The sequence below is a fragment of the Lissotriton helveticus genome, chromosome 6 (assembly GCF_964261635.1).
Source record: "Lissotriton helveticus chromosome 6, aLisHel1.1, whole genome shotgun sequence".
Taxonomy (NCBI): Eukaryota; Metazoa; Chordata; class Amphibia; order Caudata; family Salamandridae; genus Lissotriton; species Lissotriton helveticus.
In genome coordinates, this window is record NC_136067.1 from 259,617,093 (window position 1) to 259,643,602 (window position 26,510).

The 26,510-nt window shown below is 47.1% G+C and overlaps 1 protein-coding gene across 3 annotated transcripts in view; it reads left to right on the forward strand.

The window, feature by feature from the left end:
• The window catches only part of ATAD2B (ATPase family AAA domain containing 2B), a 974,520-nt gene that overhangs the window by 646,668 nt on the left and 301,342 nt on the right, over positions 1-26,510 (forward strand). For all 3 annotated transcript variants that reach the window (XM_078647713.1, XM_078647714.1, XM_078647715.1), the window contains exon 20: positions 11,257-11,392. In XM_078647713.1, coding sequence (XP_078503839.1) covers positions 11,257-11,392 — 136 coding nt within the window. The remainder of the gene's footprint in view (positions 1-11,256; positions 11,393-26,510) is intronic.

The following is a 26,510-nucleotide window of genomic DNA, read 5'->3' on the forward strand; positions in this document are numbered from 1 at the left end:
AGTACATTTACCGATAGCCCCAGCAAGCATAGCAGCAGAGTTCAATAACATAGTACTATTACCAGTTATTATGGTAGTCCATCGTAGTGCATTGTCAATATACGGTTACAATCGGTCTTATTTTGGCATACAGCAGTAACATCAAACCAGTATACTCCCCCCCCCCCCCCCCCTAACCCAACAACCCAGAATCTAGTGTAAACAGCGGTGAAAGTATTAATGATCAGTGGACAGACTAGACAATCAGGGTCCAAGTTATCGCAGCAGCGTTATAGGCAATGGTCATTACTAGCAATTCTATACTAGGCATGGAAGAGACAGCATATAGTCAAACAGTGAGGCTTGCTCAAATAGCGCTTCCATATTGACCCATCACATGACGAGACAGGAAGCATCTATACTATAATCGGAACGCCACAGCAGGTATCTACCCAGTAAATCACTTAGGCACTACTCTCTCATTTCAAACAGACATCAGTCACTGTCAACCTTAGATAGCATGTATGCAGTGTAGGGCCCCCACACGTCCAGCAGGCGCGAGCTAGCAGGTAGTTCTTCATAATACCAAGTCAGCTGATCGCGACAATATGCCATGTCTTGTAGCCATAATTTGACATCAGGTGCCCGTCTACCACCCCAACAAGTTGCCACCTTCCGCTTAGCGATCTGCAACGCCAATGACACCAGTTTCCTCACTCCGACTGGTACAGCAGTCGTCATACCCAGTAGGCATAAGAGCGGGTCCGAAGCGATCTCAGTCGATGTCATATCAGATAAAGCTACAGTCACCTCGCCCCAGAAGTCAGACACTCGTGCGCATTCCCAGGCCAAATGAAAAAAATCAGCACCATCCATGCCGCAACGCACACAGCCTGATGATTCGCGGAGACCGTACCTGGCCAGTTGTGCAGGCGTATAATACCATTGCTGCAGAAATTTATACTGTATAAGTCGAAAATTCCCATTCGCTGCAAATTTACCGGTCATAGAACAGCATTCAATCCATTCATCATCTGTCAATGGGTCAGGCAGACAAGCATCCCATCTAGCCCTCGCGGCCTCACTCCCTCCTCCCTCATCCTCCTGCGATGCCTTATACAGTCGCGATATCAGCTTCGCCCTGGAAGTTGTTGAATATATTATCTGTAAGGCTCCTAGCGTGAGCGGCTCTGCTGGAAAAGAGGAATACAGGGCTCTTATCACTGCTCGCAACCGAACATAAAGAAAGGTTGCCATAGTTGCATTTGGTGTCCGATCCAATAGATGTTGTAAAGGGAGAAACTGAGCATTCGGAAAAATATCGCCCATAGTGGTCACCCCGGCCCCCTGTAGCAACTGCATCGCTCCCACCTCTCCTGTAACCGAGATATCTGTATGATATAGCAGCGGCATTCCCGGTGCATATAGTGGTAGTCTGTTAGAACGCTTGCCCAATTCTCCCCATGCCTTAGACGTGCACTGCACCGTGTCTACTTCACCTTTCTCGTATATAGAGTGAGAATTAACTATCATCGCCTTCAGGGGCCTTGGCTGTACCGCACTGGCTTCAAGAGCCACATGGGGTGTGTACGGTGGTGCCGAGAGCCAGTAAGTGGCGAAATGGGCCTGTGCGCACAGATAATACAATGTCATATCTGGTACGGCGAACCCACCCATCTCATATGGCTTTGTTAGTGTATCCCACTTCACTCGCGGTTTCTTCCCTGCCCAGGCTAACGAGAGTAACAAAGATTGGAGCTGTGCGAAAAAATGCGATGTTAAGGCAATTGGTATATTAACGAAATAGTACAGAAATTTAGGCAGGACTACCATTTTGATCAGAGAAATCCGGTCTGCAAACGAGAGTGGCAAACGTATCCAGCTGGTCACCTGCTCTTCCAGTTTGGAAATTGCCACTCCGTAGTTGGCTCTGACCATCTCTTGGACATCTCTGTGCACCCAGACTCCCAGGTATCGAACAGGTTCAGTGGCCCATTCTAAGGGAAACTCCAGCCCAAACGGTTGCGTTGTATCTGTGAGGGGTAATATTATGGATTTGTCCCAGTTAATTGTAAGGCCCGAAAAGTGCCCGAATCGGATGAACTCTCGAAGTATTTTCTCCAAATTTTGTACAGGTTCCCTCACAAATAGGACCATATCATCGGCGTACAGGGACATCGCAAGGGATCTAAGAGGAAATCGTAACGCCGTGTCCGCGTATCTCTGTCTCAATATACACGCTAGAGGTTCCATTATGATGGCAAACAGTAAGGGCGAGAGTGGGCATCCCTGTCTAGTCCCTCTCTGCACAGAAAATGGGGCCAACACATGTCCATTCACCCTTACCCGTGCAATTGGGTTCGTATACAACAAGGTAATCAAGGATATGAAGAAGTAGGGCACCCCCATGCGTTGTAGCACCGCTATCATATATTTCCAGGCCACTGAATCGAATGCCTTGGCAGCGTCCAACAGCACAGCCACCGCAGCAAGGTCAGGTTTAAGGAGATGTAGAACAGCGAATAGTGCCCTTAAATTATGCGTTGTAGAGCAAAGGGGAACGAAGCCCGACTGGTCCGGTAGGATCATAACAGGCAATATCAAGCGCAGTCGTGTAGCTAGCACCTTGGCAATGATTTAGTCGTCCGTATTCATCAGTGATAGAGGTCTGTACGACTCGCATTAATTTCGGGGCTTGCCCGGTTTTGGTAAAGCTACCAGCAAAGCTTCCCTCATCGTGGCCGGTAATTGTCCCTGCTCCAAGGCCTCTTCAAGGACCATCGCCAAATGTGGCAACAGCAGGTCTACAAACTCTTTATAGAACTCAGATGGCAAGCCATCAGTGCCTGCCGCCTTGCCATTCGGTAGAGCCGCAATCGCCTCGCGTAGCTCCCCCTCCGTGATATGATGCATTAAAAAATCTTGCTGTCCCTTCGACAGCCAGACCAGTGCTATGTCTTCCAAATAGTGCGCTAGTTCCTCCTGTCCAGCAGTGTCCCTATGCCCATACATCTGCTCATAATACTGTACAAAGCAAGCCAGCACACCTTCCGCACTTGTGACATTCACATCCCCATCCATGATTTCTTGCACTCCACAGTGTCGAGCCCACGGTTCTTTAATCCTGTCTGCTAGCCCTCGTCCTGCTCGCCCACCCTCTCCGTAATACCTTGCTCTAGTACGTTTGGACAGAAAGTTTACCTCTTGGTCAGCTAGTACATTATACTCAGAAACCTTAAGCCGTATGTCCGCCAAAAGCGGTTCCGCTGGCAGGAGTTCATGCTGATGTTCCAGTGAGACCAGTGAGAGCAGTTCGCGCTCCAACCTGGCCATGGAGTCTCTCAATGATTTGAGCACACCAGACTGCATTCCAATACACTTTCCCCTGACAGTCACCTTGAAGGCCTCCCATACAGTCCCCATGTCTCTCACAGATCCCACATTCTGAACAAAGAAATCCTCAATGCCTGTTCTCAGTTCTTCACGGAAGACTGTATCCATTAAAGCGCCAGCTGGCAAACGCCACGAGAAGGGTACTGGTGTATGCGATGGCCAGCATACTTCCATCAGCACAGGGGCGTGATCAGACAGTGTTAGTGGAAGATGGGACACCTTCATCACCCATCCACTCACATCCCTCGGCACCAGCCAATAATCCAATCGCGACCAGGTGTCATGCGCCGATGTATAACAAGTACCCTCACGCTCACCAGGATGGCCAAGCCTCCACACATCTACCAATCCAAGTCCATTCATGCCAGCACAAACCGCAGTGACGGCCTTTTTAGCGGTGCAGATGCGATCATCTTTCTTATCCAACGCATTGTTAATTGTTACATTCAGATCCCCCCCACAGACAATTGCGGAGGGCGGTAGGGCATACACCTTATTCCATAGATTGTTATAGAACTCTGGGTCATCAACATTCGGGCCATATACATTGACCATTGTGACCAGTGTACCGCACAGCTTCCCATGCAATATTATATATCTACCCTCCTTATCAATTTCTTCATGTATCGAGACAAATGGCACATTTTTCTTAATTAATATCATGACCCCCCGGGCATAAGAGGAGTAGGCGGAGGCCAGTCTAGTACCCGCCCATTGTCTAGCGACCGTTTCCGCAGCCCGCCCCCTAAGGTGTGTCTCTTGGAGAAAAACCACCTGCACTCCATGTCTGTTTAAATATGCCAAAACCTGTCTCGTCTTCTGCGGTCTATTCAATCCCCTCACATTCCACGTTATCCAGCAGATTTTGCCCCCATTATCCATGTGCCCCTTCAAGTGGTATCCATTCAAGCAAAGCCATCTTGACCACTGCCCAGTACCCATTATGTAGCATAAAACAACAGAGCAGCTGAGGAGTCCTAAACGCCTTCACAGAAGCTAAACAAATAATTAGCCAACCCACATCCAACCCGTCTATCATCCCACCCAACTGCACATCCATACCAGCAGAAGTGCTGAGTAAGGCCTGGATTCTTCGAACTCCCCTAACCCTCCTCCCACCCACTTCAGCTCCCCCAAACTGCCAAAGCCATTCCCCACCCCCCAACTTCCAAACTCCCAACCTTGCTCCAAACATTATGTGGGGTATTCCCATACGAGGGGTTCTAGAGGCGCCCAACTCCCATGAACAGTGATACACGGGAGGTGACCGAGCCAGGTATGGAATCTGCATACCTAACCACCTTAGAATCGTGTCCTTAGTATAAAGCAGTTGATCATCTCATAATGCAGGGACGGTACATCGAATAATTTACCAGTAAAGTCACAGTGCTTCTGGAGCAGAGACCAGCACCATCACACATGTCATCCTACGCCGCCATTGACCAGCATATTCCATATCTCTTGCGCCTGCCCCATCCATGCGAGGATATTAATCTAGCACCTTCTGAGTTTTTCAACATCTATACATGAATAGTACACAGCAGTCGCCCAGCATCAAGCAAACTTTCGTGATCATCAGTGAATGTCCGTATCCCCCACCACCATCACCAATAGAAGCACAGCTGTTAAACCCTACCGGTGGACACAACTATGTGGGCAATCACAGCTCATCTGTAAGGATGAATAAGTTATTCGACACCCACTACAAATGCACATTCCGTAATAGTGACGCACTTTAAACCAAGCATTACTTTGAGAAGCAGCGTGCCCCAATAAATAGCGGCCGTGAAAAGCGTATCATGTTCATATCACATCCCTTACATTGAAGTGCACATCTAGGCGTCAGTTATGTATTTAGCAATCACAGAAACATTCAGCGCATTAGTCCTGCAGGAGTATACAAAGCGGTCCAGTCTACCATTGAAGTCCTGTGAAACTCCCTCCTCCATTGCAAAGGTACATTTTGTTCAGGTGTATGGGAGAGGGTATCACAGTGTATAGGAGCGAGAGCCCCTGAGAGCAACGCCATGCGGCCCGATCAACTCCGAACGTTAGACGGCTTCGTCAATCCGTTCCTCATCTCCTTCCTGTGCCATAATGGAATCACGCTTTTGCTTTTTCTGTTTTTTAGCATAATCCATGGCCACTTTCGGTGACGTGAAAATCTTATTGTCTGATGGGGCTCCAATCCGCAGTCGGGCCGGATAAAGCATGGCATATTGTATTCCTTCCTCCCTGAGCAGCTGCTTCACTCCGTTGAATTATTTCCTTGCCGTTTGTACCGCTATCGTGAAATCAGGAAAAAACTCCAGTTTATTGCCCTGATAATCTATGACACCTTTCTCTCTTGCCAGACGTAAGATCGTATCTCTGTCTTTATAGTTGAGTATTCGGGCAATGATGGGGCATGGAGGCAAACCAGGCGCCGGCCGTTTTGCCAGGGAGCGGTGTGCCCTCTCAACTATAAATACCCTAGACAAGTTCTCAGCCCCAAACAGATCTATAACTAAGCGTTCCATGAAGTCTACCATTTTGCCAACATTCGTGGATTCCGGCAGCCTGGTGACGCGAATGTTGTTGCGTCTGGACCGCCCTTCCAACTCCTCATTCTTACCCTGAATAACTGCCAGTACTCGTTCCATGTTGAACACTTTTGTATTAACTGTGGCCAGGCCATCCTCTGTAGCCGAAACTTGTTGCTCCACTTCGTTCATTCTTTCATTTTGTCTATCAAACTGCGTGGCCATATGATCCAGCCGGAGGTTAACCGCCTCCATCGTGCCCTCTATGGACTGCAATGTTCTTTGCATGGCCAGTAGCGTCGTTTCCAAGTTCGGCGTCCCACCGGCCGCCCCAGCCTGCTCATTGTCCGGTGGTGACTGTGAGGAGGATAACGTGGTTTTCTTCGAGTCAAAGTTCAATTTAGGCTGGTTCCTCTCCGGCCTGCCCATGCTGCCTCCGATGTAAAATGGCGGCCGCCGCTAGTGCCCGGCCCACGCTGCGTCCAAACGGGCTATAGTTGATGCGTAGAGGGCGACCAGCGATCAGGAGGCACCCCGCGCACAAATTTATGTACAGTGTCCAGAGCTCCAGCGATGACCAATGCAGCGTCCCTCTAGGGCTGAGCCTCAGACACGCTATCTGCGCCCCCGCTCCCAAATAGTCACAAGCAGAGCACAATGTCAGGGGCGGCCTCCTTCCCAAATAGCCGCCTCCTTTCCTCTGTCAATGAGCCGCTGCGGAGCCTCACGGTGTCTTCACAAGGCTGCCCAGGACTATGCCACCATCGCTCTGCCGCCTCCTAACTGCCGCCAGGCCCGGAACCCACCCACCCAACCAGCCGCAGATCGCGCGGAACGGCCTGGTTCGGCCTAGCGCCGCCTTCGCAGCCCCGGCCTCCCCTAGACCGCTTCCCCACTCGCAGCCGTCCATCTCGGCCGCCGATCCTCAGGCAATCGTAGCACACCAGCTTCCTCTCAGGCGTCGATCCGGTACAGAACGTTATGTCCCAACAGCTGGGGGCGCTAGCTGCACCCGCAGTTTGATCGCTTCACTCTCGCCGGCTCCGCACCGACTCGGCAGTCGCGGGGTCCTCCAAGCACAACAGGGCTGATTCTTCGTCAGTCTAGCCTCGCCTCTGATTTCTCCTCCAAACGGGCTGCAGTCGCCAGGAAGACCTCTCCAGTCGGCGCCACAGATGTCCAGGCACTCGTGACCGCAAAAGTGGTTAGTGGTAAGGACAGAATATGTCGGATAATGAAAGGATATTTGCTCGGTCTGGCGGAGCCTCACATAAGTGCGGCCATCTTGCCAGGCGCCCTCTAGCGCCCCCCTCAACAGTCATATACCTCTCTACTACTGGATGAGGCTCGTCAGTTGTGTGGCAACACAAAGTAGAATATATCAGTGGGGAGATAAATCCAGCACAATGCTTTATAGGTTATGTCAGGGTGCCTTCCAGGCGCAATCTCTACCGGGATTTCGTGATGAGGCAGGGGAACCTGTGACGGCCCCGGCAGTTCTGGCAGCCAGCTTCGCGCGATACTATGCGGCCCAATATACCCCCCGGGAATCTATCCCTGCCGAAGATGTCGACAAATTCCTTGCAGACCTCCCACCACGGGCTCTTTCAGATAAAGGGCGTGCTCGCCTTGAGCTCCCGTTGTCGGCTGAGGAGCTGGACACGGCGCTCGGAGAACTAAACACTGGTAAGGTCCCCGGATCCAATTGGTTCCCGTGTGAATTCATAAAGACATTTCATCTCCAGTAAGGGATGTACTACAGAAGGGCACTGGAGGCGGCCAGAGAACGTGGTCGCCTTCCGGCGGACTGGCGACACGCTGAAATCGTGGTCTTTTGTAAACCTGGGAGGCCCCCTGAACAACATGGATCCTATAGGCCAATATCGCTCCTAAATGTTGAAGCGAAAATACTAGCGAAAGCACTAGCCAATCTTCTCCTCCCATACATTACTGACCTGGTCCACCCAGACCAGGCCGGGTTTATGCCCCACAGGGCGACAAGACACAATATCAGACGCGCGCAGGTTGTGGTGGAGGCGGCTCGAGCTGCCAAGATTCCGGCGGCACTACTCCTGGCCAACATAGATAGAGCATTCGACTCGTTGAGTTGGGTCTTCCTCCGTGCGCTCCTGTCTCGCAAAAACCTTGGACCCCGTTTCCTATCGTACCTACAGCTGCTATACACAGATCTGACGGCGTCAGTGAGAGTAGCGGGAGCGGTGTCCAACCCCTTTCCTATAGACCGGGGCACCCGGCAGGGCTGCCCCCTTTCCCCTTATCTATTCGCCCTGGCCATGGAGCCGCTGGCAGCGTGGATACGAATAGACGCACAGATGCGAGGAATTGAGTGGGAGGCGGGACCGTCAGATAGAATCGCGCTCTATGCCGATGACGTCCTTTTCTTCCTCACAGACCTGAATAGATCGGGGCCCATGGGTCCTCGAAATAATGCGGATATTCGGAGAGGTGTCCGGCTTTCAATTAAACTTACAAAAATCTACGCTGTGGGTGCTGGGAGAGCGTGGGGGCCTAGGATCCTGGGCGTCAGCGTTGCAGGAGGCGGCCGGAGGCCTTAAGTACCTAGGCGTTTTCCTGACAGATGTACCTGGGGTCTCTTGGATGCGCAATGTGTTGCCAGTGTGGGACCGAGTACGTTAAGACATGAAAACATGGTCCCGAATGCCCCTGAATATATATGGCCGTTCGGCCATATTCAAGATGGTGGCTCTCTCACGACTCCTCTACCAACTGCAGAATCATCCTTGTCCTATTTCCCCGCAGTGGTTCAAACAGGTGAACTCGGCTCTGAGCCAGTTTCTCTGGGCTGGGGGGGCCGCGAGAGTGGCACTCCGCACTTGTTTCCTCTCCACATATTGTGGTGGCTAGGCAACATCAGACATTTTGTCCTATTATCAGGCATCTCACCTCTTGGTACTGAACGAATGGTGGTATGGGGACCGGGGCGACCCGGCCTATGCCCTTGAGAGATACATGATGGACCCAGACACGCTGCACACTATTTTGTATTCGGCGGCCAAACGCAAGAGGCTCCCAGTGGTTACTCAGGTGGTTTTCCGGATATGGCGCGGAGCTCTACACCGTATGGGGTGGTGGAACAAATTGACTAGGGAGACCCCATTGTGGCAAAATGGGCGGCTACCGGCACTGGCGTCCTTACAAGGATTCCGCGGCTGGGACGCGATTGGAATATCGGCGTTAGGCCACGTTATGAAAGGCACGACCCTTAAATCGTTCCAAGCGTTGAGAGAAGAATATAATATGCCCCGAACTCAGTTCTTTAAATACTTGCAGTTCCGACACGCCGTGTCACCCGCCTTGATCGGCCTGGACTCCTTGCCTGAATTTAGCCCTCTGGAGACTAAGGTGTTTATGGGGGAATTGGAATATAAGACAATATCTAGTATATATATATATCAGACACTGGTTACTCATTGCTCTTCTCCCCTGGACAAGTTACGATCCATCTGGGAGGGAGACATAGGCGAATTAGGTGAGGAGGACTGGAGAGAAGCCCTGGAGGCCCCAAGGGGAGTGGCTATTGCAGTGCGCCTGCGCTTTATTCAATTCAAGTACTTACATAGAGCCTACTATACTAGGGACCGGTTGTGGAGAGCTGGCCTGATTGCCTCCCCTGATTGCCTGCGTTGTGGTCGTGCGGTGGGCACATTCATACATACGGTGTGGTTGTGTGATAAATTGACGAGGTTCTGGACCGGTGTGTGGGATTGCTTGTCTGAAGTGTTGGGCTGGAACCTCCCCCGCTCGCCGCAACTAGGCCTTCTTCACGTTATGGAACAGGTGGGAGGCAATATCTATAAGCGTCATCTGTTGCTCCGGGGCCTCGTGTTGGCCAAAAGAGATGTGGCTCGGGCCTGGAAGGACCCCAGGGCTCCCCTGGTAGGGGTGTGGAAGAGAGGTTTGGATTTCTATATGGGACTGGAGCGCCCGGTCTTCGAGGCTAGAGGCTGCCCCCGAAAACATTTTAAAATATGGAAGAGATGGGCAGACTATAGAGGACTATGGCTGGAACCGCCAGCGCAACAAGATGCTGCTGTAGGACAATTGCTTGTTGACCCTGGGTGAAAAGGTGTACACACTGACTGTGTTTTGATAGGCTTTTACTTTTGGACCACGTAAACACTGTGCGGGGGTGGGCTCCGGGCGGGGGGGAAAGGGGAGGGAATCGGGGGGGGGGGGGGAGGGGGAGTTCGGGGACGTTCACTTATATCGAAATGTTGATTGAACTGCCTGTATGTGATGGCTACTTACCTGCTCACTGCTCCTCTGGTCTCCGGAGAGCAGTGCCCTTTTTGCACTCCTTCAACAACTTAATAAAATTTTGTTCTTAAAAAAAAAACTGTAATAGCTGTAAAGCAAACAAGTGTTGTATATGATTGTATTCGAAGCACATTGTGTGGGAAACATTTTGAATTGATAGTTTAGTTTCATTGGTGAACGTAGAGCATGACTTTAGACTTCCTGAAGAGTTGTTCCTTGAAAGGTTGTCTCTCTAGCTCTTCCTGGGCTGTTGAGGTTGGTGTGCTAGACTGAGCTGTTTTGTGAAGATCTTCCAGTTTTCAGGTATTTAGGAGGAGAATGATAGTCTTCTTTTTGCATTACTTTTTTATTAGCTTGGTGTATTGCACTGGCGGCCTAAAATATTTGTCTTATTACCTGGTAAGATGACTTCACTTCCTAAAAGTGTTCATGCTGGTCATTGAAGCAGTTGAGTCTGATAAATGTTAAGTTGTAATACTGTTAGTGAAGCATGCTTATGATGGATGACCTTTGTTAGTTATTATTTATTCTGAGTAATCATTATTCCTTCATTCTGGATTGTAACTGGTAAAAATGTTACTGTAATTGTGTCTTGGTACTTATACGCCCAATGCTGGATTGATTAATTATTCCAGGTGTTAGCTTAAACTGCAGCTTGTTGGACATTTGCTAGTGTTCTTGACAATGTGGCAATCACAGAACATTACCACAAACCAAGTTAATGCCTACTGTTGGGTGCTATGTTCCCTCAACTGAGTAAATGGTGTAAATCTTAAAGAGGGCATGAAACTGTCTGTGATGCTTGAGCCGAACGGCAGACATTCTGTGAAAGTTTACTAGACTGTTTCTTAAGGTTGCCTAGTATTACCGGGTTGGCATTTGCAGAATAGTCCACGCCTGTGGTATTTTCTTTCAGTGTATGCAGTATTTTCAGTCTTCAGTACATTGGTCCTATAAAAGTAGTGAGTGATCTTATCTTACTATTACGATAGCAGGTAATAATTCTTATGTTCCACGTTCCAAAATGTACTTTTGACATATTGGTAAAATGTGTCTATTACAGATCAAGGGCATCTTCAGGACACAGTACAAAGAGGTTTTTCATATTGAAAGGCCCAACGAAGAGGACAGGCTTAAGTTTTTTCAAGACTTGATTCTCCACCAAGCGGCAATGGCACCTCCTAAAAGGAAACAAGCTGGTAAGGAAAAAAAAAGAATATAAATATTTGTTGCATCTACATGACCTACCATTTTTGCATTCTTAATGAGGAGTGTAGAATTTTATAATTGTGCAAAATAAGGGATGCTTCTGAAATCTACTTGGCTTGAACAATAGTTTACTTGTCCCCTTTGCGGCCATGTAGTGAGGGAGCCATTTAGTGAGGTGAGAAATTATGGCAGCATTCACAATATTTCAGAGCTCTAATATAAGCCTCTCTGGTTATGTCAGGGTTCATAATATCTAAGCCTTTGGGTTCTCTCTGATTTGCCGTCTTTGTGCAAACCTTAATTCAGTGGCTTGGAAGTAAGCAGGAACCATTAGTAACATGCCTCAAATGGTTTGAGTTTGTGTATGCCCATAAAATGACATGTTTATTAGTATAATACTTCTCCAATCTCTTCCTACACTTGAAAATGTTGAAATTTAATCTTTATAAACACAAAAGGGAGATGCGGGTCCAAGGGGATGTTTAAGGACCTAACACTGCTACAGCCCCTAACCAATAATTACAACAACAAAAGGTAGCAGGAGGTCACTAATAGACTGACTAAACTTGTGTATCTGAAGCTATTGAAAGAAAACCAAAAGAATAGTGATTCTAAACCCAATAAAAAACTAGGTGTAGTCACACTATCTACAAAGGGGCACCTTTCTTGTGTGGAAAAATACCCATCAGTTGTCGATTCTTGCCGCCCTGTTCATCATCTGGGTTCCTTCACACCAGGAAGGTAAGATTATGTACCCACTGTAGACGGTCAGAAGTAACACCTCGTCTAACCAGTGAGGCCCAGTGAATCCTATGATGTACCTAGGTATGGACAGACAACTGTAGAGCAGTGCAAAAAAAGTAGTGAAAACTAAAAAGTGAACTGTGCTATGAACAGATAAAATTGGGTCGTAGAAAGGATAAGGAACTTTATTATACACCTTAATACTCCCAAATCAATAAAATGCGTGCGACAATAGTGGCTTTAACAAATAACCACTACTTATCGTGTACGGTCAACATGTTTCTGCAGACTAAAGTGGAGCCTCTAGGGTATCCTGCTGCTTTCTTCAGGACCATAATTTTTTAGTTTTCACTACTTTTTTTGCACTGCTCTACAGTTGTCTGTCCATAACTAGGTACATCATAGGATTCACTGGGCCTCACTGGTTAGACGAGGTGTTACTTCTGACCGTCTACAGTGGGTACATAATCTTACCTTCCTGGTGTGAAGGAACCCAGATGATGAACAGGGCGGCAAGAATCGACAACTGATGGGTATTTTTCCACACAGGAAAGGTGCCCCTTTGTAGATAGTGTGACTACACCTAGTTTTTTATTGGGTTTAGAATCACTATTCTTTTGGTTTTCTTTCAATAGCTTCAGATACACAAGTTTAGTCGGTCTATTAATGACCTCCTGCTACCTTTTGTTGTTGAAATTTAATCTTGCCAGGGAAAGATCTAAAACTTTTTCCAGGGTCGAAAGAACGGTGCTGGAGTAGATGGATGACTCTCCTTGGGGGAAATATTTTGCCCCTGTAGAAAAAAATAACCAAATTTGAAAATACTTAGCAGGTTATCACATGAGCAAATATACTGTATTCTATATACAGGCATACGTTTTCAAGGAACATGATTTCAGGACTACTTCTCTATAATCCTCATGATTCCAAAAAGTTGTAAATTGTCTCCAATATAAAGTCTTTTACCTGCTGGTGCTATTTTGTGACTTCAAGAATGAGACTCTTACTTTACTCTTATTTTGCTTATAATGTGCATATTTTCTTCTGTTGGGTACTCCTAACCGCTGATTAGTCATTTTTGGAATATTACTCCTGCTCCCGAGCACCACAAGGTGGCATTGTGTTGCTCTGTGTTAACTTCTTACTGTCCTGGGAGTGATGTAGCAAACCACATACAGGTGCCACCCTGCTTGCCAACGTCTGCTTCTTTCTTTCTGCTCCTTTGATCGTGGATCTGGACCTGTGCTCCCTGTTTAGGCCGTCTTTCGACTGTTTTCAACTGATTCCAATGTACAAGAGAATATGTCCCCATCAAAAAACTACAGGCTTCAAACCATGCTGTAACATGTTGGTCACGGACGCCCACAAGTTGTGTCTTTGGTATTTGGGGGTAGGGCTTTAGCGATGAGTATGCCCTCATGCACCAGAAGGAGATCAAGGATCGATGAGCTGCGCATCGCCGTACATAGGAAGAAATCACAGTCCTCTCAAAAGTCCCATTCTCCTTCCAAGTCGAGGACCCATACTGGCTACCTCATGACATCTTCTGCGCCGCCAAAGTCAAAGCGGAAACACAAGACGTGAAGTATGACTCAACCCCATTCTGCCACTTTTTCTAAAGAGAAGTCGTAAGGGTACCAATTGATCTCGCTTTGAATCTCTGATTTTGATGTCATAGCAGAAGGTTGAGGCCCTTAAGGAGGCTATGCTGTAAATCCTTTGCACACTTCCGGCTCCCTCGGTGAGCGGATTTGCTGGTCGACACCGATGACGGATGCCAACCAGCAAATACGCTCCCTCACCATACTTGGGGACCCTCAGTTGGATAACTCCCAGCTGATCCATCCTCTTCACCTTATGAATGCCTTGGGACCGTCTTGAGTTCAACACAGACTCTAGTGCCTACTCCCACACCAACTCCGAGACTACATTGGTCCCTCCTTCTTTGATTTCCGATTCCATAGACTGGCTCTAGGCAACCCCAGTTTCCTTACACAGCATTCTGCTTCAGAGATTCCAGTGGTCCAGGCTTTCATCAGCAATGTCCACCCCAGTTCAATCCCTACGATGCCTACAAATATGATTGGGAAATTAAAAAAACATATGTTTTTGTCACTTAGCCTCGTGTTGAGGTTTGTCCCTGCAGGGCCGTGTACGTATGCCGTCTAGGACATGACCAGCAATATCTTTCCGGCGGTCCTGGAAGTACTTAGAGCTTCCTTGGGTCAGACAATCCAAAACTACTAAGATGCAGCCAAATATGTGGTTCAGAGTGGCCTTGATACTACTGAATGTCTAGTACAAGCAATTGACACCAGTGTGGTGACTGTTATATTCGTGGAACCATGCCACAGGTTTCTCATGAGACATACGGGCCCTCTTTTGGATATGCCTTTCAGTGGTTTACATATATATGGCATTAAAGCAGATTCTGTCTTAAAGTGCCTTAAGTGTAGTAGGACCACAGCCTGCTCTCTACGTCTTTCGCCCCCTGCCAAAGTTTTACTTTCCAGTTCAGGAAACTCCAAGACCACTCTATTGGGTTGGTTTACACCAATCTTCTCAGACCCTACCTCAGTCACCCATGTTCTTTAATTGCCAAGGACAGTGGTATAGCAAGCAAAATCTTAGGTCATCACAGGCATTGTTCCTTCTAGTTCCCCTCCTATCATTTTGCGTTCCAATTTCCTTTCTGTTCAGTTTGACGATACCTGAATTGACTGGGTAGTTTTTCCACTCCTGGTTTACTTGGGCCTTCGCCCTTTGGGGTTGGCTTCTGTCTTCAGGTGTTGATCACACACGATGTTCTTTCGTTGATGGGACAGATGCCTATTTATTACTGTACCATCCTCGCTGTCACACAAAATATTCTCAGACCAATTATCTCCATCAGGTCTGCAATTCGTCTCTCTGCCAAGCACAACGAGGCTGCTTGCAATGCCTGCCGCTTCTTCCATTTGAAGAAAACACTACACAACCATCAGGTTTGATGTCTCAAGCTGTTACGGAGTTGCATAGAAGACACCCCTGACCTTTTCCGGCACCGAGGACATCCAAGGGGGACATCATTTACAAGCGTCTGCTGCGGACGAAGAGACTTTCAACTCCCATGACCGCTCTAGCACCAAGCTGGAAATTGAAGATCTTCTGCCAGTGCAGACAACTGTCAGTAACCCCCAGTGCCCTCCACCTTGATACCAATTCCACACTGAGCAGCAGAGACAGACTGCCAGGCCACCACCACCTTCAGGCCATGGGTGGCACCAACCAATATCTTCGGACGTAATGCCCAGCTCAAGCTCTGCGCTGAAGTAAGCAATTAGACCGACTACTTCAGCATCGACCACTCCACCCTCGGAGCCGAGCCAGCATTGGAGCCGACACGTCGACTTCTAAGCCGAAATAGGCATCCGCCATCTGTGTCGACCAGCAAATCCGCTCACCGATTGGTGACTATTAAACTAATTCTTCATAAACTGAAGAAGAGATTGACTTCCACCAGAAACTTCTCATGATACATCTCCACATGGGCCGAATACTTATCTGCCCTCCATGGTTTGCTGCTCAACCATCCAAATGTCAACTACCCTTCAAAGAAGCCCTGGACATGCCAACTCCACCGAAGCAGTGCAAGAAAGTGGATAGGGCTACAAGACCTTTGCCTGTCACTATTCTTCCACCACCCCTGCCAGCCCTGCAACACTTACGCTCCCCACCGACTTCTCCCGGTGACTCTATGCCAAATACACTTAAGAGGTCACCTCATTCAGACCTGGGAAGAAGGGGGGGGGAAGGGGATGTCTTCGACAACCCACTACAGATTGATCCCTGGGACACATATGACCCTGGCCCTCCGGTGGGCACAGGATCCTGACCTGTACCCTGCCTGATTACCCCTCCTGACAATGCTGCCTCCTGCCACAACCTTAATAGAAGGGCTGCTTCCTTTCACGAGGTATATCTCCATACTGAGCCTTCAGAGAATTTATTTGTTGACATTCTTTTTCTTCACCCATCGTTCCACTCAGTACCTCCTCATGCTTAAAGGCATGCTCCATCACACCCCAGGCATTTTGCATGACCCAGTACGTGACTGAGTCATTACACCAAGGATTGACAAAAAATAGGCTTCCTAACTGATCCTCTCTACATCCGGGATCAGCTTCCATTGAGCTGCTTTCTAGGCACAACCGTGCTTCTTGGAATTAAATGGAGGAACTCCCAGTGGAGCACAAGAAAAGGGGCGATGAGATTATCTCTGAAGGGAAACAGATCTCCAACACCACCATCTGCTATACCCTACATGCTGCAGACACTTCTGTCAGGGGAGTTAACTCTAGTGTCCTTTTGAGCAGACATTCATGGCTCTGTATCTCTAGATTCAAAAGAGGTCCAGCAAAATTTGCTTAAACCGTCCTTTGATGGGCAACGTCTGTTTGGTCTTCAGGTTGACCAACTATTAGAAAAGATAAAGGTCACTGCAGCAGCTAAAGCGCTGGGTACCCTTCAAACCCCTGCCCCTCGCTGCTCCTTTCGCCTCGCATCCTACCATAGAGGTTCCAAGACCACTTCCCTTGAAACCTCCACCTTATACCAACATCAACATTCCCAGCACACCTCTCCCACAGGCTGTTTCGAGGCAGAGGTAAAAGTGGCTCCCCCAAAGGAGCTGCCACCACCACTAAGCCCCGACTCACCTATATTTCTCCCAAGCAGTGGCAGATGAGAGAGATGCAGCAAAATCCACAATTTGATGTGGACTGGATACCACCGACTCACTAGGCAGAACGATTGCCCCGTCGGTAGCCCTTCGGTGCTACTCCTAGTTGAGGACGTCTGGCTTTAAGGGGGATGTCCAGTCGACTTTGCCTGACATGCCCTTCGCCTTTTTGGCAAAAAAGCAGACCCGGCGCTGGAGCGCTTTAAGGATTCTTGAGCCTTGTTGCGTCTTTCCATCCACCTCAGTCTACTTTTTGCCCCTTTTTTAGCTACGGATGTGGCACCCCACCATGTCCGGTCCAGTCTAGCTGTGGGTTCACGCAAGCTGTCCAGCCTCTGCATGGCTGCGGACGTGGGCCCCAGTGACCTTGAGGGCCTGGGAGCCAGTGGGCGGGCCAGTCCACTCTTTCCCTCCTAGTACAACCTTTTAGGGCCATTAACGACTGGTGGGTGGCAGGATTCCCCATCACCTCCCCCACTGGCAATCCAGGATGTCGGACAGGTGGGTTTTGCAAATAGTCCGAAGGGGCTACTCCTTCCCCTTTGAGACTGCCCCTCCCTCCATGCCAACCTCTTACAATCGCATGTTGGATGATGATTTGTGCTTCTCCGCCAGGAATTTTCAGCTCTCTTGGCCAAGGAAGCTATTGAAAGGGTCCCTGCCCCAGAAGAGGGTCTTGGTTACTATTCCCACTACTTTTTGGTGCCCAAGAAGGACAAAGGCCTGTGTCCTATTCTAGACCTTCGGGCCCTCAACCGCTTCCTCCGGAAGTAGAAGTTTAAAATGCTCCCGAAGTCTCAGGTCCTGTTTGGCCTCGAACCTGGAAACAGTATGGTGGCGTTGGACTTGCATGACACCTATTTCCATATTCCCGTCCTGAGAGCCCACAGACTACCTACGGTTCACAGTAGGCCATGAGCATTTTTAGTTTTCTGTGCTCTCCTTTGGCCTTACCAGTGCCCCTCGGGTGTTCTCGAAAGTGATGGCAGTGGTTGCAGCTCATCTGCGCAGATCAGGGGTTCCAGTCTTCCCCTATCTCGACGACTGTCTGTTGAAGTTGGGCTCCTCTCAGGATGTCGTCTTCCACCTCCAGACTACGGCAGACCTCCTGCACTCGCTGGGGTTCACTACATACGTGCCGAAGTCACACCTGACTCCCTCTCAGACGCACCCTTTTATCGAAGCTGTTCTGGACCCAGTGCAGTTTCGGGCCTAACCTTCAGAGCAGGGAACCCAGGATATTCGGGTTATGACACTGATGTTTCAGCCTCTATCTCGGATTTTGGTTAGAATGATGCTGAGGCTGCGGGGCCTCATGGCCCCCTGCATCCTGCTGGTGGATCATGCTAGCATGTGCTGGTTCTGCAGTGGGAACTGAAGTTCCAGTGGGCGCAGCATATGGGGAATCTTTCTGACTACATCCAGATCTCGGCGTGAACTGCACAACAACTGCAGTGGTGGTTAACGGACCAGGATTGGGTCAGAGGCAGATCCCTCTCCCTTCCCCAACCAGAACTAACAGTGGTGACCGATGCATGACTCCTGGGATGGGGTGGCCATCTGGGAGAGGCAAAGATCAAGAGGACCCCACCAAAACAGTCAAGACTTCTGGCTCGGGATCGAGCTGAGGAATGCGGTCTTCGGAACCAAAACCTTCCACTCCGAAGTCCGGTTCGGCGCCAAAATTGAGATAGGGTCTTCAAAATCCTCTGGAACTGATCCTGGACCTTATGAAAGAGAAAGTAAACCCTAAGCAGAAAAAAAATCTATATCAATCCAGATATTGAAAATATTTCAGCAAAACCCCCTTCCAAACGAAAAGTAATTTCAGAGGACACTGGTTATAAGATTTCTCTTAAGAATAAGAAGGAGGACATGGCTACAAGTCCTATTCACCCTAATCCGCAATCGCCTCCCCCATCTTCACCCCTATCACAATTTCCAGAGTCAGATCCTCTACGCGTTACACCTCAGGAGTCACCGCATACACAGCTTGATATAGGGGATGCCGATGACAATAGTCAGTTACCAGCATATCAATGGGATGACTATAATATTCACCCACCAGTGGATAATGATCCAGATTTATACCCTGCAAAGCCATCACCTCCAGATGATAATGTAGCTTGTCAAGAGCTGATTTCAAGAGCTGCAGCTTATCATGGGGTTACATTATACATAGTCTTCTTATGTTAAAAGGCATGTTGAGACATACAGATGAAATATTTAAAGACCCTGTTTGTGCCTGCCTGTGCTTGACAAAAAATACAAACCCCCATCACCTGATACCATTTTTATTAAAGGATAGTTGCCTTTAGACTCACTAGTACATGCTATGAGAGCAAACTCACAGACCTCTGCAGATGCACCTCCCCCAGACAGAGTCTAAATTGATTGATGCATCGAGTAAAAGGGTGGCTGATCAGACCACTAACCACTGGAGTATTGCCTAATTGCATGGCCTACTAGCTAGGTATGACAGAGCACACTGGGATGAGATAGAAGGCTTACTCCAATACCTCCCAGAAGAACAAGAAGAAAACACAAGCTTTAGTACAAGAAGGCAAACCCGTAGCTAATTCTTCCATTAGATGTGCTTTGGATGCTGCTGACACTGCAGCAAGGGGAATTACCATCAGCATTCTTTTGCAACAGCATGCTTGACATAGAATTTCAGATTTTAAACCTGAGATTCAGCAGTCTATTTTAAACACCCCTTTTAATAAACATCATCTCTTTGGACCTCAAGTAGATGAGGCCTTAGAAAAAATGAAGAACGATACAGATGTGGCAAAATAGATGGGAGTGCTTCAGTCACCATCAAACAGAGGTTCCTTTTGCCTCTCATTTTATAGGTGAGGGTCCAAAAGTACATCCTCAGACCCTAATGCTCCTTCCTATAAGTCAGACACACAACCCTCTCCCTCGGGAAGGCTTCTATAGAGGATGATACTGAGGAAACAAATTCAAAAGTAGGGGTAACAGCACGCCAACACTTGACTCTCTTTCCCCCAATAAACATCATCTCTTTGGACCTCAAGTAGATGAGGCCTTAGAAAAAATGAAGAACGATACAGATGTGGCAAAATAGATGGGAGTGCTTCAGTCACCATCAAACAGAGGTTCCTTTTGCCTCTCATTTTATAGGTGAGGGTCCAAAAGTACATCCTCAGACCCTAATGCTCCTTCCTATAAGTCAGACACACAACCCTCTCCCTCGGGAAGGCTTCTATAGAGGATGATACTGAGGAAACAAATTCAAAAGTAGGGGTAACAGCACGCCAACACTTAACTCTCTTTCCCCCAATAAGCAGTGAATTGCCTAAATTTTCCTACGATTGTTTAACACCTTTCAGGGGAAGACTTCAACACGTTCTCTCCATTTGGCAATCCATAATTTCAGACAAATGGGTACTAGACACTATCTGACATAGTTATTGCCTGGAGCTCACCAGTAATCCTCCCAGTATTCCACCTCGCACTCGCAAACTCTTGTCAGAGCACTTACAGCTCCTCAAACAAGAGGTACAAGCTCTTAACAAAGGGAGCCATAGAACCAGTTCCATTACAGTGCCTAGGTTCAGGGGTTAACTCTACTTTCTAATCCCCAAAAAAGATGGCTCCTTAAGACCAATTTCGGACCTAGGGATGTTAAACCTGTACATATTGTCAGAACATTTCCATATGGTTACGTTTCAACAAGTGCTTCCACTTCTGCAGCAAGGTGATTTTATGTCCACACTGGACTTAAAAGACAAGAAGGCAAACTCATAGCTAATTCTTCCATTAGATGTGCTTTGGATGCTGCTGACACTGCAGCTAGGGGAATTACCACCAGCATTCTCCTACGACATCATGCTTGACTTAATTCAGGGGTTTTCATTGGAGATTAAACCCTAAAAAAGGCTGTAAATATATCTGCCGCAAAGATGGAGTTTTTTTAATAAACAAAGGATAGTTAGTTGAGATTTGCAAGTGTATTGGTTCGAATACATTTTAAAGTCTTGCACATGTTAGCTAAGGACTATTTCCCCACACAAAGAACATTTGTGGCTCCTGAGAATTTGGACAGACACTTTAAGGATCTTTGAGTCAACAAGCTTATTGATATGATTAGAATGCATACTTTTAACTGTAGCATGTCGCGGTAATGTTTTTCTTTTCAGGATAACAGCTTTGTGTAGAGTTAATCTTTCCTCTGGTGCTATCAACCTTCCAGCAGTTTTGTTTGAAAAAAGATCCTAAATAGGTTTTGGAGCCTGTATTCAGACGTGGATTGTTCTGGAACAATAGAGTTTTCCTATTTACCCCATTTTACAGAAAAGTGACACAAGATCATCGTCTTACTCTGGGTTTATAGCCCTCCTTGGAATGAAATATTTTCAGCTACTCCTTCCATTCCATTTCATTAAGAGGTTTATGTTGTGTGGAGGAGGCCAGCTCCCATTGTGCAGAACATTAGCTACATTCTCTCTTTTGGTACACTAGTATAATCGTGTCACAAACATTTTGCTGGGTTCTTTTTTTTGATTGACATGCTGCTTTTGATGGAGTTGATAGGTTTCTGGGACAAACATTTAAAAGGCATATAGGAAACCTGTCTAGAATTGGGGAAAAAAGATATATGATCTGGAAATGAGTACTAAAGATTTTGAAGATTGTCACTTAAGTAACTGATGAAGTAGAAAGAAGCTCAGGACCAAGTCTTTTTTGACTCTTTAGAAAGGTTGGAAAATCACACAAGGAGAAACCATTTAAGGAACCTGAATAGTATGTAATATTGCGTTGGATTTCTCCTACACTGTTGTGTATCATTCAGATTTCTTATACCAACTTTCGGATCTGTATAAACTTAGGAACAGTTTGAGCTGTATCTGAAATAATGTATACAAATTAGTAGCTGAATCAGGTCAGCACGCCCACACCTACACAGATGCCCTGGGGAACATCTCTGGAAGTCCCATTTGTGCCCACCAAAATAAAGCAGGGAAGGTATCTCCCTTTTGCAGTGCACGGATAAACATTTCCTTTTGACCTAAGCTCAATAGGATTACAAAAGGTCTTAAACTTGCCCAAGATCGAGGTCATCATGTTTGAATATACACTCTTGCAGGCATGAACTTAGCTTCTCAATGACGAAAGGGTTCAGCGGGTGACAACTTATAATCAATTAGGGCTATAGTTCCAGAAGTGGTAAACACAAACTTCGTCTGCGCTCAGAATAACCCAACTCATCCAGAACCATCTCTGTCTTTAAAATAATTTAGACCATACTAATAACCTGGCTGTCCCAGTTCATTTTAGCTGTGATCAATACCACATTTTTACCAGCATTGATGTACAGTCTCCAAGAGTTTCCTGGCAAAATCTCAAATTGGCACATCCAACAAACTTTGCTAAGGTCTTTGCTTTTTTGCTGCATTCCACCAAGCAGGCCCAGATACCACTGTATACACAAATAAAAAAAAGATGGAAAGCCTTTGGATGAAGAGAAAGAAAGTCTTCTGGTGCGCTAATAAAACAAAATCCATTGTCTCTTCTATGTTTATAGTAATTGATTTGGAGATAAAAGATAATAGGCAAATTATAACACCTTTTGGATTGTTGTATGGCAAGCGTGAATTTTTTTCTTGTGTTTTCAGACTTTTCAAATTCAGGAATATCCCTCCTCACATGTATCTCATTGTTGGTGACATGTTTCATTAACTTTGTAAGAATTTAGAAGCTCCGGGGATTGATTAAAGGGCATTAGAGGAAGCGGTCACCTTTGAGGTTGGCACATGAATATCATTCTTCATATTATTCATAAGTACCTTGTGCTTTGTTTGGAACATATATTTTAGCTGAATGAAGGCCTTAGCAAGGTTCCGGAGCGCCGCTTTCAACTTAGTCTTCTGACTACTTCTAATTTCTACGACAGTATGTGAGGGAATGATGTCATTACCATAAATGACGATATGAGCCGTGCTAAAAAAGAAGCATATATCTGTCACTGATTTGTACATGATGTGTTTGTAGTGTTGTGTTCCAGCCATAACTCTGTCATGCCACAAAAAGGATTCAGGATGGGAGAATAGACCTCTATGCTGCAGACAAATTTCCTGAAACAGAGGTTGACTTGCCACCTGGAGCATCAATTGAAGACTGTGTCTATTTTGTAGGGTTGCCTACGAGGGCAACTGAAGCTCTCGACTTGCAATTGCACACTAGTGAGAAACAGACAAATGTATCAACTGAAATTCTTCAACCAGGTCCGGCTTCATTTGATCCATTACTACCCTTCAATTAAGCCCTTACTGATTCCCTGATGGCGACTTGGGCCGAGCCATGCCCTCCAATGCTTGTATACTAAGCTGCCGTGGAAAGTATTGATTGCATATCTAGAGCAATTGGCACTAGTGTGTTCTGAGTCAGCATGCCGGGATGAGGTCAGCCGTCCTTAATGGACATACCCTTGGATGGCTCCAGACTATTCTTTGTAATGGCTGTTTGGCTGCTGGAAACATTTAAAGATAGTTGCTCTGGAGCTTGGTCCTTGGGACTATTATTACCAGCCAACCAATTTCTACACCAATGCAGGACGTTTAGGGGCTACTTCAGGAGGCTAGCTTGCAGACCTTGCCAGCTTTTCCAACCAGACCACCACCAGTGGACTCAGCCCTTTCATTGCTGATGGCGTGGCAACAGCCAAAGGTTTTCACACCACAGGGGCAACAATCCAGTATGGCCATTAAGAATATAGTATTTTCTCCCCAGCTGGAGATCCTTCGCTCGTGTCACACAAGAGGGACTAAATAATTGTTCAAAGAGGCTGCGATTTGATTTTCAATTCTTTACCTCCTCCTCTTTCTCCTGCGCAGAAGGAACTTTTGTCAGAGCATTTTACAATCCTGATGCAGGACGTTGGACAATTCTTCTGTTGCCCAAAGGTGCTGTTGAGTGTATGCCGGACTCTGAGAATGTAATGTAATGTAATGAGGTGCTTATATAGCGCTCTATCACCCAAAGGGTGTCCTGGCGCTTAAAGAGAGTCCCAACGAGAAGTTAATAGGGGCAAAAAAGGGAGAAAAAGAGAGGATATCAGAAGGAAAAATTACTCCAGCCTAGGGAATAAAAACGTTTTCAACTTTTTCCTGAAATCCATAAGACTTTGGACCTGACCTAGATCCAAAGGGAGACTGTTCCGTAGCTGAGAAGCAACGGCAGAGAAGGATCTGCCACCTGTTCTGGACCACCTGAACCTGACTACATTCATCAGAAATGCAGAAGCAGAACGAAGGTTTCTAGTTGGAGAATACCAGCTGAATTTTCTTAGCAGGTTCTTAGGGCCCATTCAATGAGCTACCCTAAAGACAGTGCATAGAGCTTTGAATTGAATTCACTGGTGGATCGGCAGCCAATGCAAATCTCGCAAGGCTAATGTTGTTGAGGCCCCTCGCTGCCTATTTAAAGCGAGTTTTGCTGCAATGGCTTGTATTCTGTACAGCTTCCCGAAAAGGGTGTTAGGCGTGGAAGGGGTGCTATTTGCGTTACTTTCTCATTCTGTTGAAGGTTGGAAGCCTCGGTCCATCTTGGACCTCCACCTGCTAAATGCTTTTTTGAGGAAGAACACATTGAAAATGCTCATTTGTATTCTATCTTTTTCAGCTGTGGGTCCAGTAGGTTGAATGGTTTCTCTGGACCTGTAGGAGGAGTATCTCAGTTTACCTGCTATGCAGTCCCACAGTTGAAATCTATAGTTACAGGTGGGGTTGGAACACTTAAAGTTCCCATGCTCGTCACTGGCTTACCTCCACCATTTGGATATTCATGAAAGTGATAGTGGTCACTGTTGAACTTCAAACGTCAATGATAAATGTGTTACCATACCTAAAAACTGGCTGCTCAAAATAGGGTTGCTGCCATCAACTATAAAGCTCCTCGGATGATGGATGAACCCTTGTCATCTTTGGGGTTTTCCATCATTGAGCTGAAGTTCCATGTGAATCTCATGTAGATGATCCCCTTAATTGAGGCTGGAGTGGATACTGTGATGTTCAAGACCTTTCCATCACCACAGTCAGTCTAGGACCTTCAGGATATTTTCCTGAAATTTCATGCTCATTCCTGGGTCGGTGAGCAGTGGTCTTAGGTGTCTAGGACTTCTAGCCTCATTCCTCCTCCTTGTTCCGAATGACAGATGACATGTGCTCTCCATGCTGTGTAGCAACAAGACTGTCTCTCTGACTCCATCCATATCGTGCATGAATTGGGCCACGTTCTGTGCTGGTGGCTCACAAGTGCCAACCTGACCTGTGGCAGGCCATCCTCAGTCCCCAATCTAGAGTTCACAGTTATGACATATGCATCACAGTTGGGTTGGGGATTCAGCTGATTGGGAAGTGAAGATCTGAGGCCTCTTTTCCAAAAGGAAGAGCCACCTCCATTTCAGTCTTCTAGAGCTTTGGGTGATGTTTCTGGCCCTAAAAGCCTTCCTGACAGCTGCTTTCAAACGTAGGCTGATGCAGACCCTCACAGACAACATAACTGCCATATAGTACTGCAGTAAGCAGACAATGGTATAGTCCTGGATCCTTTGCCCAGGAGGCTGCAAATCTCCGGAGGTGGCTAGACCAGCAAGACAACTCCCTGCTAGCCAATCACCTAGCATGGTCCCTGAATTGTAAAGCAGATGAACTGAGTCGACATCTGGAAGACCACTGGTGTCATTTCAAGCCAGAAGTAGTGAAGGGCCTCTTCGAGCACTGGTTTTCACCATTGATAGATCTATTTGCCATCATGGATAACACACTGTGTCAACAATTTTGCATGTTGGATTTTCCTCCAAGGCATTCTTTTGAAAACTAATTCTGGATGCAAGGGAACGAAGGACTCCAGGAAGCATTTGCAGCTCTACCTTTCCTGCCTCAAGTTCTGTGAACGATCAGGATAGACTGGAAGCAAGTTCACTTAATCTCCTTGGACTGAGCCAGGAAGGTGTGGTGCCCAGAACTCCTAAGCCTGAACATTTGCTGTCTGATCGGGCTCCCTCTTCGGGAGGAGCTACTGTCTGATCAACAGGGATTAGTCTTGCATCTAGTCTTCCACGCACTATGCCTCCATGTGTGGAGGTTGAGCAGCTGTTGGATTATTTTGACTTGTTCATGTAAGTGCCTTATGTTTTCCTTGTGGCCAAGCATCCTTCCTGAAAGTCAAACTTCTCTGGGCCCTGCAATAAATGTGTTGCTTGGTGTGGGGCCTGGCAGCATGTTTTACTTCACTTAGCCCTTCAAAGGAGACTCCCTTCGACCTATTTTTGACAGGCCAAGGACCATTGTGTAAGTACGATCTTTGTGCATTTCTCTTAAGTCAAAGAAAGGGAAGGCTATGCAAAAGAGGACCCTGGTAAGGTGGGTTGTCCTCTGTATAAAAATCTGCTATGTACTGGCCAAGAAATCTGCGGCTAGATAGTCTTTACCAGATAGGGTGTTACCAAAGGTAAGTAACTTGTTCTTCCCTACCTTTGCAACCCTGCTAGCATCCTTCTATTCTAGACTGTGTGGGCTTTGTTCATAAAGGCTTTTAATATCCCGCAGATATGAGATTGCAAAATCCTGCCTTGCATGCTGCCACTGTAAATGGTTGGAAAATTAATAAAGCGGAAT